The 13,625-nt window shown below is 59.6% G+C and overlaps 1 protein-coding gene across 1 annotated transcript; it reads left to right on the forward strand.

Moving 5' to 3' along the window:
• Nucleotides 1–754: 754 nt before the first annotated feature.
• LOC308337794 (testis-specific Y-encoded protein 2-like) lies at nt 755–10,616 on the forward strand (the record flags this gene model as incomplete). Its single annotated transcript, XM_080795992.1, has 4 exons — nt 755–758; nt 9,411–9,556; nt 9,651–9,735; nt 10,437–10,616. 4 exons carry the CDS (start codon nt 755–757, stop codon nt 10,457–10,459), a joined length of 258 nt encoding a protein of 85 aa, XP_080652118.1. The 3' UTR covers nt 10,460–10,616.
• Between the last annotated feature and the right edge of the window lie 3,009 nt (nt 10,617–13,625).

Below are 13,625 nucleotides of genomic sequence, written 5' to 3' on the forward strand. Positions count from 1 at the left end.
GTGTCGGCTTCTGTCGGGGGCACGGGAAATGGCAAGGAGGAAATCAGCCTGCTGGGATCCTCCAGCCCCCATCCTGTTGGATTCCATGGGTGGGCGTGATGGAGAGCTTGGGGGCCGGGCGCAGCAGGGCTGGGCCTGGGGAGAGAACCCCACCCTTCCTAGGCAGGATCTGGCCGAGGAGGGGAAAAAGGTGCAGCTCTCCCGGTGAAGTCTTGTTCTTTAGAGCAGGGGGCCCAGGAGGGTCCAAGGTGCTCCCGAGCGGGGCCCTGGTGCCCCCTTGGCTCCTCGCACCACCATATTCACATCGCTTGGAGAGCTTTTCCAAGTTCCCCTGCTCCTGGAAGTGTGCCCTGCGTTGCTGAGATGCGAGGCCATGCATGCTTCTGGTCAGGTCCAGCACAAACCCAAGGGTCCCGGCAGGACCAAGGGGGAGGCGGTCCCTCACCGTCCCTGTGGACACCAGACCCTCCTGCAGGTAACACCACCCACCGCAGGGGACAGTTCCACGGATATGTGAGGGTACGCCAGTGTGGTCCACAGGCTGTGTGACATCGTGAGTCTGCTGTGTGTGAGGGAGCAGCTGTGGGCGGGTCCGCATCCGTGTGTGTGTGTGTGTGTCTGTGTGTGTGCGCGCATTTTCAAGCACCTCTGGCCACCTGAGCATTCCTCTGAGCTGAGGACCATGTGTGTAGGATTCTGCACGTGTGTGTGTGGACTTGCATGTCCTCTTTTGCTCCCCTGTGTGCAGGCCGTCATGGGTGCGTGGGCGCTTAGCTTATGTGTCTCGTATGTGTGTGCGCGTGGGTGACCAGGGTGTATGCCTGCATCCCGGAGACAGGGTGTGTTTATGTTTTGCGTCTGTGTGTGTGCACACCCATGGGTGAGTGTGTTGCGAGGCCTCGAGTGACTGCATGCACACCGGCGCCGTGTGGGCGTGTTCACGTGTGCTGCAGGTGCATGCCGGCGTGTGCACACGTGTGTCTCTGAGTGTGGCCACGTGTGCTTGCCTCATGTGTGGGTGGAGGCTTCAGGTGCACGCACGCGAGAGTGTGTGGCGAGTGTGAACGTGTGTGTGCTGGACGCCGAGTGTGTAGGTGTCTGTTTCTTGGTTGTGTGTTCCCGTGAGCAGGACTGTGGTTTTGCGTGGCCGAGTGTCATGCCTGCGAGCTGGTTCCGTGCATTTTTTTGCGTAGGTGTGTGCTTCTGCGCACAGAGGCATGTGTGTATGCGTGCACGCAGAATTCTGTATGCCTGGGTGAGGTGAGTGGTGTGTATTCGGTGCGTATGCATTTCCAGGCACCGCTGGGTGTGTGACCCTGCAGGGCTACGCATACAAGGCTGTGTGCCGTAGTCCTTGCCTGGGAGTGTTTTGTGTGCATACCCTTGTGTGCCCACAGATTCCTGTGGTGTGTTTGGGGACTTGCAGGCCCAGGGGTTATTGTGGTTTTGGGTGTGTACCTGTGTGTGTAGGTGTCGCCACCCTTGCAAGCCTCGGTGCTGGAGACTCTGTGTGTGTGTGTTTTTCTGTGCGTGTGTGTTTGCGCGCGCGTGTAGGCATGTCTCTGTGTGAGGGGATAAGTGGGAATGCCTCTGTGCCATCGAGCAGGTTCTATTCACTGTGTGTCTCCTCTTCTGTAATCAGTGTGTGTGTTTGTGTGTATGGGGACAATTGGAAATGCCCTTATGCCGTAGACCATGTGTTTTCATTGTGTGTCTCCTCTTCACTAAGCAACGTCTGCGTGTGTGTGTGTGTGTGTGTGTGTGTGTGTATGTGTGTTTCTCTGGGGCCTTCTTTGTACACAGTTGTGCTGGAGAGTTTGGTGTGTGTTGTGGGTACATGTTTCCATGTGAACTTGTGTTTCCAGTTGTAGGGCTGAGGGTGCATGTCTCTGTGACATGAGATAGGTTGTGCAGGGAGTGCATGTGGGTTTGCGTGGGCTTAAGCGCGTGTGCACGTACGTGCGTGTGAGTGTAGCGGTTGACTGTGCATTTCTATATCAGGGAGGATGTGTTGTTTTCTCACATGTGTCTGAATCCTCAGGGCGTGCGCATATGAGTGTGTGTTTTGGACCCTTGAGAATGCCTGCGTGTCAGATTCTGTGGATGTTTCTGGATTGCGGGGGATCACGGGCATACTTCCTTTTTGAGCAGGTCAACTGCGTACGCCTGTGCCGGAGACCTTGTATGGGTTGTCTGTGTGTACGTGTGCTTGCAAGCGCACGTGTGTGTTGGTGTACTGTGTGTGGTGTGCTCTGTGTGATTGCAGAAGCATGAACCTGTGTGTGTGTGTTTGTGTGCCTGTTTGAGTGGCTACGTGTGTGTTCCTGTATGACACAGACCATGTGTTTTACTTACATGCTTCTGTACCCTCAGGGCTATGTGTGAGTGTGTCGTGCTCAGATGTAACGTCGTGAGTAGCGTATGCCTGCGTGCTGGAGTTTGTGGATGTGTTGGGGTGTGTGTGTTAGTGTTCTTGGGCACACCCGTGTAATGGTTTTTATGGTGGTGCCACATGCGTATGCCTGTGCCGGACACCTCGTGTGAATTGGGTCTGTTCTGGGTGTTTTTGCAAGCACCTATGTGTCTGCAGGCAAGGGATGGTGTGCATGCTTCAGATCAACATGAGCGAGTGTGTACACAGTGTGTACAGTGGGTTCGAGGAGAGTATGTGTGTATGTGTGTGTGTGTGTGTGTGTGTGTGCACACTTGATGGGCTACTTGTGTGTTCCAGGATGACGTAGACCATGGGTTTTGCTTACGTGCTTCTCTATCCTCAGGGGAGTGTGTGTGTGGTTGCGTGTGTTCTGTGTGTGTGTGTGAGTGTGCATGCTCCGATGTGTTGGCGTCAGTTGTGTATGCCTCTGTGCCAGGGGTTTTTGATGTGGTCATTTCCGTGTGTGAGTATGATGGTTCCGCGACACACGTGTGTATGTATTTTGGGGCCGGGACTGTATGTGTAGGCCTTTGCCGAGACCTTCTGTGAGTCGTATGCATTGTGTGTGTGTGTCTGTGTTCGTGTTTACAAGCCCCTATGTGTCTGTATGCAAGGGCTGCTGTTACAAGCCTGAATTTCATACCGAGGAGTGTGAGTTTAGTGTGTTCAGTAGGTTTCCTTGAGCGTGTGTGTGTTTGTGTGTGTGCGTGTGTGTGAATGGAGCTTGTGGGTGTGTGTTTGCATTTTCATGTGTCTGTGTGTGTGTGTGTGTGTGTGTGTCTGTGCGCATGTGTCATCTCCACGCCTTTGTATCAGAGATAATGTGTGGGTGCGTGTAGCATGTGCATGTGTTTGCACGAACACACGTGTCTTGTATGTCACTCTGTGTTTAGATGAAAATGTGAGTCTGGTTACGTGTGGCCTCATGCACGCCTGGGTGCCGTGAGTCTGTGTGTGTGGGGGGGTATGCATGTGCCTCTCGATGACTTGGTTTCAGGGATCATGTGTGGGTGTGCAGGGTATGTGCGTGTGTTTGGACGAGCACAGACGCATCACGTGTTTCTCTGTGTTTCGAAGAACACGTGAGTGTGATTTTGTGTGGCCTCATGCACGTCTGGGTGTCGAGAGTCTGTGTGTGTGTGTGAGTGTGTGTGTCTGTGATGTGTGCCCAAGCCTTTGGACAGGGTCACGTGTGTATGAGTGTGTTGGGAGTCCCTGGTCGGGAAAGGAGAGGGCCCATGGCACTTCCCGCTCTGCTGATTATGGAGAAAGGGGCCAGTGGCGGAGTGCAGCCACGTCCCTCCTGACACACAGACCTTGTGTGCATTCCATGGTTACTCAGGGTTCTCTGTCCCCTCTCGCCGCAAAACGCACACGGGCCAAGGCAAGGCAGGCACGTGTCAAGCACACCACCCATCGAGGCAGCTTGCACGGATGGTGCCGGTGTGGGAAAACCCTAGGGGTCTCAGTGTGTGTTACAGAGGGGCTCAAACCTTGTACCCGCCTCTGTGTTGATTAGCCAAAGGCAGCAAAGAATAAGAAAGAATCCGTGAGCAGCACGTTCCTCCAGAGGAAAGAGCCCTGCGGGGAGCTCTCCTCCCAGTAGAAAGGCCATCCTGGACTCTGTTCTTCTCCTGTTTGGGCCGGTCTTGTCCACCTCCTGTGTACCAGGCGGGGAGGACGAAAAGGAGAGGAGCTGAACCCACAGGCACGTGTTCCCTGCCTCAGCGAGGGGCACCCAGCTTGTTGCTCCCTGAGCCAACAGGGGTTTCCCAGCACCACTTCTCACCAGTCCGGGGCTCGCCCCTCCCCGTCCGCTCGCCCTGCACTCACCCCGTCTTCGACGTTCCCCACCGCCTGCACCTCAGCTGGGCTTGGGATCTGGCAACGTGTGCCCACGAATGGATCCCGGCAGAGCCTCCCAGCGGCCCCTGTGGTGCTATGCCGACATCTCATGCTGTTTGTGGAGTCCTGACCTCATTGCCTTGGGGAACTGGGTTCCCTCCTGGCGGCCCCGGCAGCTAGGTGTAGGTCGAGGAGGGTTTGGCCTTCGGGCTCGGGAACCCTGCCGGCTTCACGGTTCGGGCCTGAACGTCAGCAAGTCTGCCCGCGGTTGGTCAGATCTCAAGTTGGGGATCTCAAGTCCGATACAGCCCCTCAGGGAGAATTCTAGGGTGGTGGAGAGCAACGGGCCAAAGGAAGACTGCTGGGGCCATCGTCACGTCTTCTGGTCTCCTTGTCGCCTAAGCTGGAGAGTAGCCTCACAGCTCCCCCAGGCCAGTCCGTGGGATTCATCGTGTCGACAAGATGGAGGGGAAGTCCCAGGCATGCTGACGGTTGCAGCGGGGCTGCCCGCGGGGATCCGGACGTGGAGGACCCCAGAATGTGCTGCGCTCGCCCCACCCACTTTCCCTAGAGCCCTCTGCGGCTCGCTCCTCGGGGCTTTTAGGAAGGGCCTGCCGAGCTCTACAGGGGAGAGGAAAGGCTGGACGGTGCCGCTAAAGCGCCTCCCAGGTGTCTCCCATAAACACAGGCGCTCCGCTTCCTTGACTGGGGGATGCCCCGCCTGCCCCGGAAAGAGGTGTTTAGGATTGGACCCCTGCCGCAGGTCGCATGGCTTAAGCTGTTGGGCGCATCATAAGGACATCGGGTTTCCTCCCAGGGCCTTAGGGTGCAAACCAGGGGATGTGGCTCGTGCACATCTGCCTGGAGTTCAGGGCAGGTTCAGGGCAAACACGTACGTGGCGCAAGAGGGCTGAGCGCCTCCTGAAGAAGACCGCCCGCTCCAGGGGCTTAATGGCCAGAGCTGCTGGGAGACGGACGCTTGCTACGGGACTGGAGGACCCAGGGCAACGGTCTTCCACGCATGTGGTCTCGCAGGCAAGGGATGGGGCGCCCAGAATGCGTGTGTGCTTTCCAGTGTACGTGTGTCGAGGCGACGGGGACAAGAAACAAGGGAGGTGCCCTTGAAACCCAGCCTCCCGTGAGGTCTCCGTTCCAGGCTGCTTACCTCTTGTCCTTTGGCCCCTCTCCTGTTCCTTCCCTAGCAGGGGCAATGCCAGATGTCTGTCATTGCATGAATGTCTGTCTCCCTGGATTGCGAGTGGACGTGGAGATCATCCACATGATGGCTGAACACATGGAAACCACAGTCCAAGGCCGTGGGGGTGCATATGAAATCCGGTCCACTGCAAACCCACCGCAGACCCGGCTGGGAACGGAATAGGTCTGTCCGTGCACGCGCTTCCACATGCACGTGTGTGTACATGGAAGGCCACGCCTGTGTACCCCTTTCCCACGGTGTTACAGCCAGCTGCCCACACGGGTACCTGTGGGCACGCAAAGAAACCTTGGTCTGAACACACGGGTGTGTAAGCACTCGGCTGTACTGAACACCGCTGGCACCTTAGAAGGCAGCCGGCATGAACTCTGCGCAGCTCGAACCCCCGCGATAACATTAGTCCAGCCACCCATGGAGTGGAGCCATGGCGCAGAGCCACGCATCCACCGCCGGTTCAGGAGACGGAGCCGAAGAAGACCTGTGCGAGGGCACAGAAGATGCCGTGGCCTCAAGAGTCGGTACGGACCTGCCGGGGACACGTGGAGGGTGAAGAACCGCCGGAGCAACCACGACAGGCACCTCCGTGTACAGGACGCGGCACGTGTGGCCCTTTGACGACTGAGATGACTGAGGTGTGGTGTAAGAAACCCGTCTGTTCCTGTAATGCTGGGGGAGACCGGCTTGCACTGGCTGCACACCAAAATTGCCCCAAGCCTACCTTGTTGGCCCAAAGCCACACGTTGGGTATCCTCTCTCCACGAGTGGGGGCCAGCCCTGGGGACGTGACGGGCCAGCCCTGGGGACGTGACGGCCCAGCCTCAAGTTCTGCTCACGGTCTGACCTGGTGGCCCGCAGGGGAAGGCTAGAGAAGATGTGTTCTCCTCTGCAGGCCAGACAAGCTGGGAACGCCTTCCCCACGGCATTTGTGGTTTCGCCCGAATGCAACGGAAGACACTCAGTCTCTGGAAGTGAAGGTACGTGCGTACGTGCTGTGTCACCTGGGAGCCAGCCCCAGCTTCTTGCCTCCGGCCTCCCAAAGGGTGCACACTGTAGTCACCTGGCCGCCAGACAGAATGCCCAACTGCCCATCCACAGGGTTCGCCCAGACATTGTCTCAGGGGAGGGGCATCCGGATTCACGTTGCCGGATGCCCTTGGCTGCACGAAAGGCACGCCTCCCTCTGTGCTCCATGCCAAACACACTGAGTGTCTGTGGGTAAGTGTGTGTGTGTGTGTGTGTGTGTGTGTCTGTGTGTGTTTGTGTCGGGGGCACCCAGCTTGGGACCCTTTCCCTGGTCACGTGACCAGTGGCTAGTCACAGAGGAGAAGAGGGCTCTTATTTCATGGGAAAGGAGGTGCTCGGACAGGCTTCTGCATCTTGCTTCCTGAAGCCTTCATCTTCCAGAGACCCTGTGGCCAGAGAGTGGGCAGAGAAACAGCGCCCTGAAGACAAACACCGAGTCGGGGGAAGAGGGAGAGCAGAGCATGGGGAAAGGACAGGCGGAGAGACGGATTGAGCACTCTCGGTCCCTCTTCTCCTGAGCAGCCAAGGACGTGGCCTGGGGGCAAACTGTGGCCGAACCCCCGCCCCCTAGCCCCGTGCCCCGAACAGGCAGACCGCTTCCGACCTCTGTCTCCTGGAATGGCCCTATTCCGCAATGCCTGGGCTGACGTTTCCACGCACGCTAGGCCAGGGTTCCCGGTGGTGCATACGCTGTCCTCAGTCTTGGACGATCGTGTTGGGGAAGGGCAAGGGACGGTTTCGCATTGACAGGCTACAAACACCGGGTGGAGAGCGGGCTGGAGGAGGCCACGGGATGGAGGGGAGGGGGTTGTGGGCCCTGGGGCCTGGGGCGCCTTAGGTAGAGCCCGAGGCCACCCTGGAGGAGGCGCACTGGCTGCCTCCCTGGCCGGCTCCCGCAGGGGGTGAGGGGCGGGGCCTGTGGCGGCCACGCCCACGGCCTTGCCGCTGGCAGCACCTGGGGTCCGGCCATTGTCCTGGGCGTGGATCAGGCCTCCTTCGCGCCGAGGCCCCACGCGTGCCACCTCCACCTCGGCCCCGTGGCCTCCTGGCCGGAAGCCCTTGTGCGCATGCGTCCCAGACTCCGGTGGCTTCTGCGAGGAGACGGCTGACGTCCCCCCTTCGCTGGGCCGCGGAGCTCCACTGCCGGGCCGCCTGCGGGAGCCGCGTGCTCACCCCTCCTGCTCCGTTCCTCCGCAGCTGCCCCAGCTGGGGGCCACATGGGACGCGGGACTGCCCCCCAATCCTGACCGACTCCGTCGAGGGAGGGGTCCATCGGGACGCGGCTGTCCGCGGACATATAGCCCCACCCCCAGAAGAGAGGCGAAGGTGCTGCTGGGCCTAGGCGTGGGGATGGCGGCAGAGCCAGCGCAGGACGAGGAGGGCCGTTGGGAGAGAGAGGGCGCCATCCTGGTGGTGGAGCTTGTGCTAGTGGGGGATGACGTAATGTTGGTGTGGCAGCTTGCGGTGGTCCAGGTGGCGGAGGACCCCGGGGAGACTGAGGAGGAGGACGAGGACGAGGACGACGAGGCTAGGGAGGTTGGCAGTGAGGCTGAAGAAGAGGGGGAGGCTGAGGAGGGCGAGGAGACTGAGGAGGAGGAGGAGGAAGAGGAGGAGGAGGAAGAGGAGGAGGAGGAAGAGGAGGAGGAGGAGGAAGAGGAGGAGGAGGAGGAGCAGAGGGAGGAGGAGGATGAGGCTGTTGAGGATGAGGTTGCAGAGGTACCAGAGGTGCAGGAGGAGGAGGATGAGGAGGAGGAAGACAGGAGGGAAGAGGCCTGGGAGGAGAGCCAGAAGGAGCGAGAAGCGCAGGAGCTGCAGGAGAAGCAGGAAGGGGAAGAACGGCCAGAGGCACGGCCAGGTCCGCCCCCGTCCCCGCCCCAGGCCCTCGAGGCCCTGCAGTCAGAGCTGGAGCCCATGAACAAAGACGCCAGCAGGGCCTACTCTGGGCTCAAGCTCAGGTTCTGGCAGAGGCGACGGCGTCACCTGGACCACCGAAGCGCCCTCATCCGGGGCATCCCTGGCTTCTGGGCCAAGGCTGTATCCTTGATACCTTCACGGAGGGACCCCGATGTGGCCGGGCTAGCGCAGGAGACTCCTGTGGCAGGGGGCCTGCGTTGTGGTGGCCTGGCTCATGCCTCGGTGATCACGACAGTTTCGAATCCCTGCTTCCGGGTGGGGGTCCCTGGTGGGGCCGCAGGTTGCCCTCGATGTGCCGGGGAGGGGGCCGTGGGTGGGCAGGGAGGTCACCGAGGATTTCCAGCTTTCTGTGTTAGTGCCCGGCAGGGAATTACCTAACTAACTAATGCAGCAGGCCGTGCAGGGGCGCAGGGGCCCTTGACACAATCTGTGAGGTGGAGTGGGTCCCGGTGGTAGGAGGGGAGATGCAGGGCGCACTTGCTGTGCAGACCTGCTCTGTTGTTGTAGCTCTTTCTTCTCCAGCCCTCGGAGAGTCCTTGACCCGAAGCAGTTTGTGAACCACCCGCAGATGTCAGCCATGCTCAGTGAGCAAGATGAAGGCATACTTGGCTCCATGACGGATTTGAAGGTCTGGCCCGGGAGATGGAGGCCCGGCCTGGGGGATGGGAGAAGAGGGGGTAACAGAAGCGATTCCTCCCCAAGGCCAGGAGGGGAAGGGTCTGCTGGACAGAGATCTCAACCCTCTCCCCCACTTTGCCGCCCGGCAGGTGGAGGAACTCGAGTCTCCCCGTGATGGCCGCAAGATCCTGCTCTTCTTTCGCGAGAACTCCTACTTCCGCAACGACGTCGTTGAGAAGGAGTATGTCCTCAGGGCTGCTGGTAAGGGGCCTCTGCGTGCATGGGCGGCAGCAGGTGGAGGCGGCAGGGTTGAACCTGATGCATCATCCAGCGCCTTCGCACGGACCCTTCCTCTTGCAGGGTACGAGCCGTCTCATTCCACTCCCATCCAGTGGCACCACTGTTACGAACAGGAGGCCTGTAGCCGCAGACGCCACAAGAGCAGCCTTAACTTCTTCAGCTGGTTCTCTGACCACAGCTTTGCCGGGCCTAGCAGGATAGCTGAGGTGGGTCCCTGTGACAAACCGCGCACGTGAACCTGCCTGTGCTCCCCAGCGGACTGGGATGTGCATCTGAGCCCTGCCCCGTTTCCCCTGCCAGATCATCATGGACGACCTGTGGCCCGATCCCCTGCAGTACTACGTGAGGAAGAAGGCCCCAGCAGAGGGAACTGAGAGGAGGGCAGGTGAGACGCCCAGGGCGTGGGTGCTGAAAATGCTCCGTGCGGCTCCGTGGGAGCTGGGCTCCACAAATGCAGAAACGGAGGCTTAGAGGAACACTCAAGAGGCGGTGACCCCGTGTCCAAAGGGCATCACCGTGAGTCGGGGAGGGCGGTGTCAAACTGGTTCTGCCTGGGAAGCTTGAGGCAGGCGGGTCCGGCAACACCAGTGAGCAGAGCCGGAGAAGCAGTCGGCTCAGCAGCTGCCTTGCGGGAAGTGCCACTCCCTGGCCGTGAACTCCTGCCCTCAGGTCTCCTCGCCACTGCCTCAGCTTTGAGCCCACCTAAGCACCTCTTGCCAGCCTTGGCGCAGATGTCTGCGTTCCCTGGCGTAAAGGCTCATGCGTCACCCCGTCACTTTTGTGTGTTCATCGGTAGAGTCCTCCCAGTCATCTCCCTGGGCAATCTCCTGTGCCCACCGCAATCAGCCAGAGAACACTGGAGAGCGTGCACAGATACCGTTGCTATGTGGGTGGAGGAAATGTAGGGGGATCGCCATCAAGGGCCGGGGAGAGGGGCAGGGGAGAATGGCCTCCGTTCCCCGAAAGGGCCTTGAAACCCTCAAGCAAACCTGCGTGTGGCCCGTAGAGGATACTCACCGGCCGCCTCATGTGTGCCCGGGTGACTGTGTGCCCGTGTGTCTGTGTCTGTGTCTCCGTCTCTCCCAGGGAACTTGAGCATGTTGAGGTGAATACGCAGAAGCCTTGCCCTTGACCCGGAAAGAGTCCAGGACCTTCAGATGGAGCCGGATGATCAGCCTGGTCCCTCCCACAGGGAACACCTCCAGTCTGGTGCCTGGGAGAAACACAGGGCCGATTGAGGCCCCCTGTAAAAATACTGAAATGTGGAAAAACGACGTCAACCGTGTTTATGTGTGTTACTGTGTGTACGCTCACACACGGTCGTCTTCATGGAAAGGGGCAGGTGGGGAGCCTGAGCTCATGGGATTCCCGTCGATGCTTACTACTCTGCCCCGGCATCCTTATTCCGTGGAAGGGGTGGGGCCGTATGCTGGCCCAGAGGTCCAGGTCACACGAGCTCTGGGACTGCATCCCAGCGTGGCAGAGGTCCTTCCCCTAGGGATGGTGGAGGTGGGCAGGGAGAGGAGATGAGCGAAAGGCCAGCTAACAGGGCCCATGCCTTCCCTGGGGAAATAACAGAGGTCAAAGAAAGGGAAGGGCGAGCCAGGGCCAAACGTGTCCAGTGTCAACTTTTGGTGGATGGCGATGACCGTCTCCCAGAGATGCTCCCTGGTGGATGACCTCACACACAGAACGGGTGGGACTGTAGTTTCATTACTCCGTTGAACCCCAGTGCCAGGGCTCTCCTTTCTTCTAAACAAGGGGCCCAGGCCCTTGCTGACACAGTCATCCTCTCAGCCCCAGATACAGCGGGAGCGAGTGGGGGCCAGGCCCTGTGGAGGGACTGTTGGAGAGGGGAAAGTGGGAGGAGGGAAGGTAGGAAAGATCACCCTGTCGTTCTGGCCCAGGTAGCTGGGCGGAAGCATAAATTGCAGGGAAAGGCACGCTCGCGCGCGCGTGCGGGCCCGCACACACACACACACGCACGCGCGCGCGCACACACACACACGAACACCATCGGGTTCCAACCGCCCTAAGCCACAGAATATTTAGCCACTCACATACACTGACACATACTCAGGAGCAGAGCCAACACCCCCAGCCAACACACAGTGATTCAGTCACCCTCATGTCCTGACACGCACACACTCACTCACCCTCCCAGGCACACAACCTTCACCCACTCACATGTCCAGAGACACGCTCACATACTGACAACCCCACGCAGCCCCATGATCCCCACTTCCCGGCTTCCCTAGGACGTTGGCTTGGGGTCCCCCAGATGGTCAGCAGAGGAGAGGGCAGAGTATTGCTGAATGTGAGACCCAGGACACCCGCCCGTGTGCTGTCTGTCCCGTGCTGACCCCGAGGCTGATCTGCCTCCTTCTCCGTGGTCTGAAGGCAGGTGCCCAATGCCCTCTATCCGCTTAGACCCCAAAAGGGAAATGCCACCAAAGGGCACCCCTAGTCCTCACCAACACCCCACGGAGCACGCTCCCCTGGTTAAGGGCCAAGTGCGCGCAGGCTGCTTTGACCGTGTAGGGCACCGTCCATCTTCTGAGGTCTTGGCCTCACTCCTCCCACTTTCAAATTCTTTGTGACTTTGGGACTCAGAGGCCAGTCTCTTGCACGGAGCATAGATGTGGCCAGCTTTTCAACACCTGCCCGTTCTGCTGTCGTCCACATCTTACTCCAGTGCTGTGAAGCCCCGTTACTGACCAGCCCCGTTACTGACACAGGGCAGTCCACAATCACAGTACTTGGTGTCTGTGTACTCCCTGGCTGTTTCCACCCTCTATTCCTCCGTGACTTCCCCATTTGCTGTCTCATGTTTTCGGGAAACATGACAGCTGCCCTGGTTGACACCACTGGATTCAGCTCTGCTCAGCCGACTTGTTGCTTCCCCACGCGTGGGTGGCCCCTTCCTCACAGGCGATGTGTCCTTTGGGTCTACATGCATCGCAAAGTATGAATTCAGCTGGGGGCAGACCAGTCCTTGCCTCCCCGCCTCCGCCCTTCCTCGCCGCGCCCTGCCTGTCTCTCCCTCCCCATCCCTGTGCACGGCTCTCCCTCCTGCCCCTGTCCCTCTCTTCCCTTCTCTCCCTCCCTCCCATTCCCCCTCTCTCCCCCAGCTCTTCTTCTCCTTCTGGGCTTCTCTCCCTCTCCTCCCAGTCTCCCTCTCCTCCCCCTCCCCCTGTCACCACCCCAGCCTTCTCCCTCTCCAAGGCTGTGCTCCTGTTCCTGCGGTAACACCAGAGGAGCCTCCTCTAGTGGTTTGGGCAAGGTTGCAAGTGCTGGGTCAGTTTGGATTGTACCAGTAATTCCAAAGTCTGAGCTGTCTCACGGACTGTCTCAGACATTTGTTTCTTCGCCCCATAGACAGCCATGCATCTTACTCCCTGCAGGGGCGTTTGTGACACTTGTTGCGACCACAGCCCCTGCACTTAACGCCTGCACTAAACGCCAAGGGAGTTCCTCCTGCGTCTTTCTGGTCAAAATCCCCCAGGACACACCGACCCACTCCTTCTAATAGAGGCCCTCCCACGATGCAACCGCAACGCTGGTGGCCTTGCCATCACCCACGAGGCCTTCCCTGACACCTCAGGCGGCAAGCATCCTATCCCGCCACAGCACCCGCCCCCGCCCCCCGGAGCAGACCTCTGTGAGGTGTGGTCTTGTCTCAAAGGACCGACGTGGGGAGTACCAGAGAAAGGGCACTTGGGCTGTGCATGCTCACTTGGCCATCCCCTCCCCGCACGGTACTCCACTCAGCCACCGACACAGTCTAAGGGAGAACTTGGAGCGGAGCTGGAAGAAAGACACAAGAGCCCTTGCATGCAAGTCAGGTGGAGAAGGAGAACGCAACGAGGAAAAGAGACACAGAAACAAAGCGAAAGGGGCCGCTCAGAGGAAAGCACCTTGGGAGCAAGTTTTACCACTGGCTTGGGCAGAGGAATTTGCAGAGTTTCTCTTTGGACTGAAAGCCTGGCCCAGTCGCATGCTGCCCAGTCGCAATCACGGACCTCACCGGGGCCGGCTTAGCAGCTCTGTAGGCACCCCGGTGGCCAGGGACCTCGGCTCTTTGCAGAGTAACTTCAGGGAAAGTACTTGGCGTGCAGTTCCCTTCTCTTCCGGAAAGCTGGGGCGGGGGATGGGGGGTGGGGGGCTGGGGAGGCGGATGGCCCCTGCACGCAGCACCTTGGCGGCGGGCTCCTGGCGCCGTGCACCACCGGGCAGGCCCAGGGCGAAAGCCACGTGGCAGTGACGGGGCGCAGG

Source organism: Martes martes (genome assembly GCF_963455335.1).
Source record: "Martes martes genome assembly, chromosome: Y".
NCBI classification, from domain to species: domain Eukaryota; kingdom Metazoa; phylum Chordata; class Mammalia; order Carnivora; family Mustelidae; genus Martes; species Martes martes.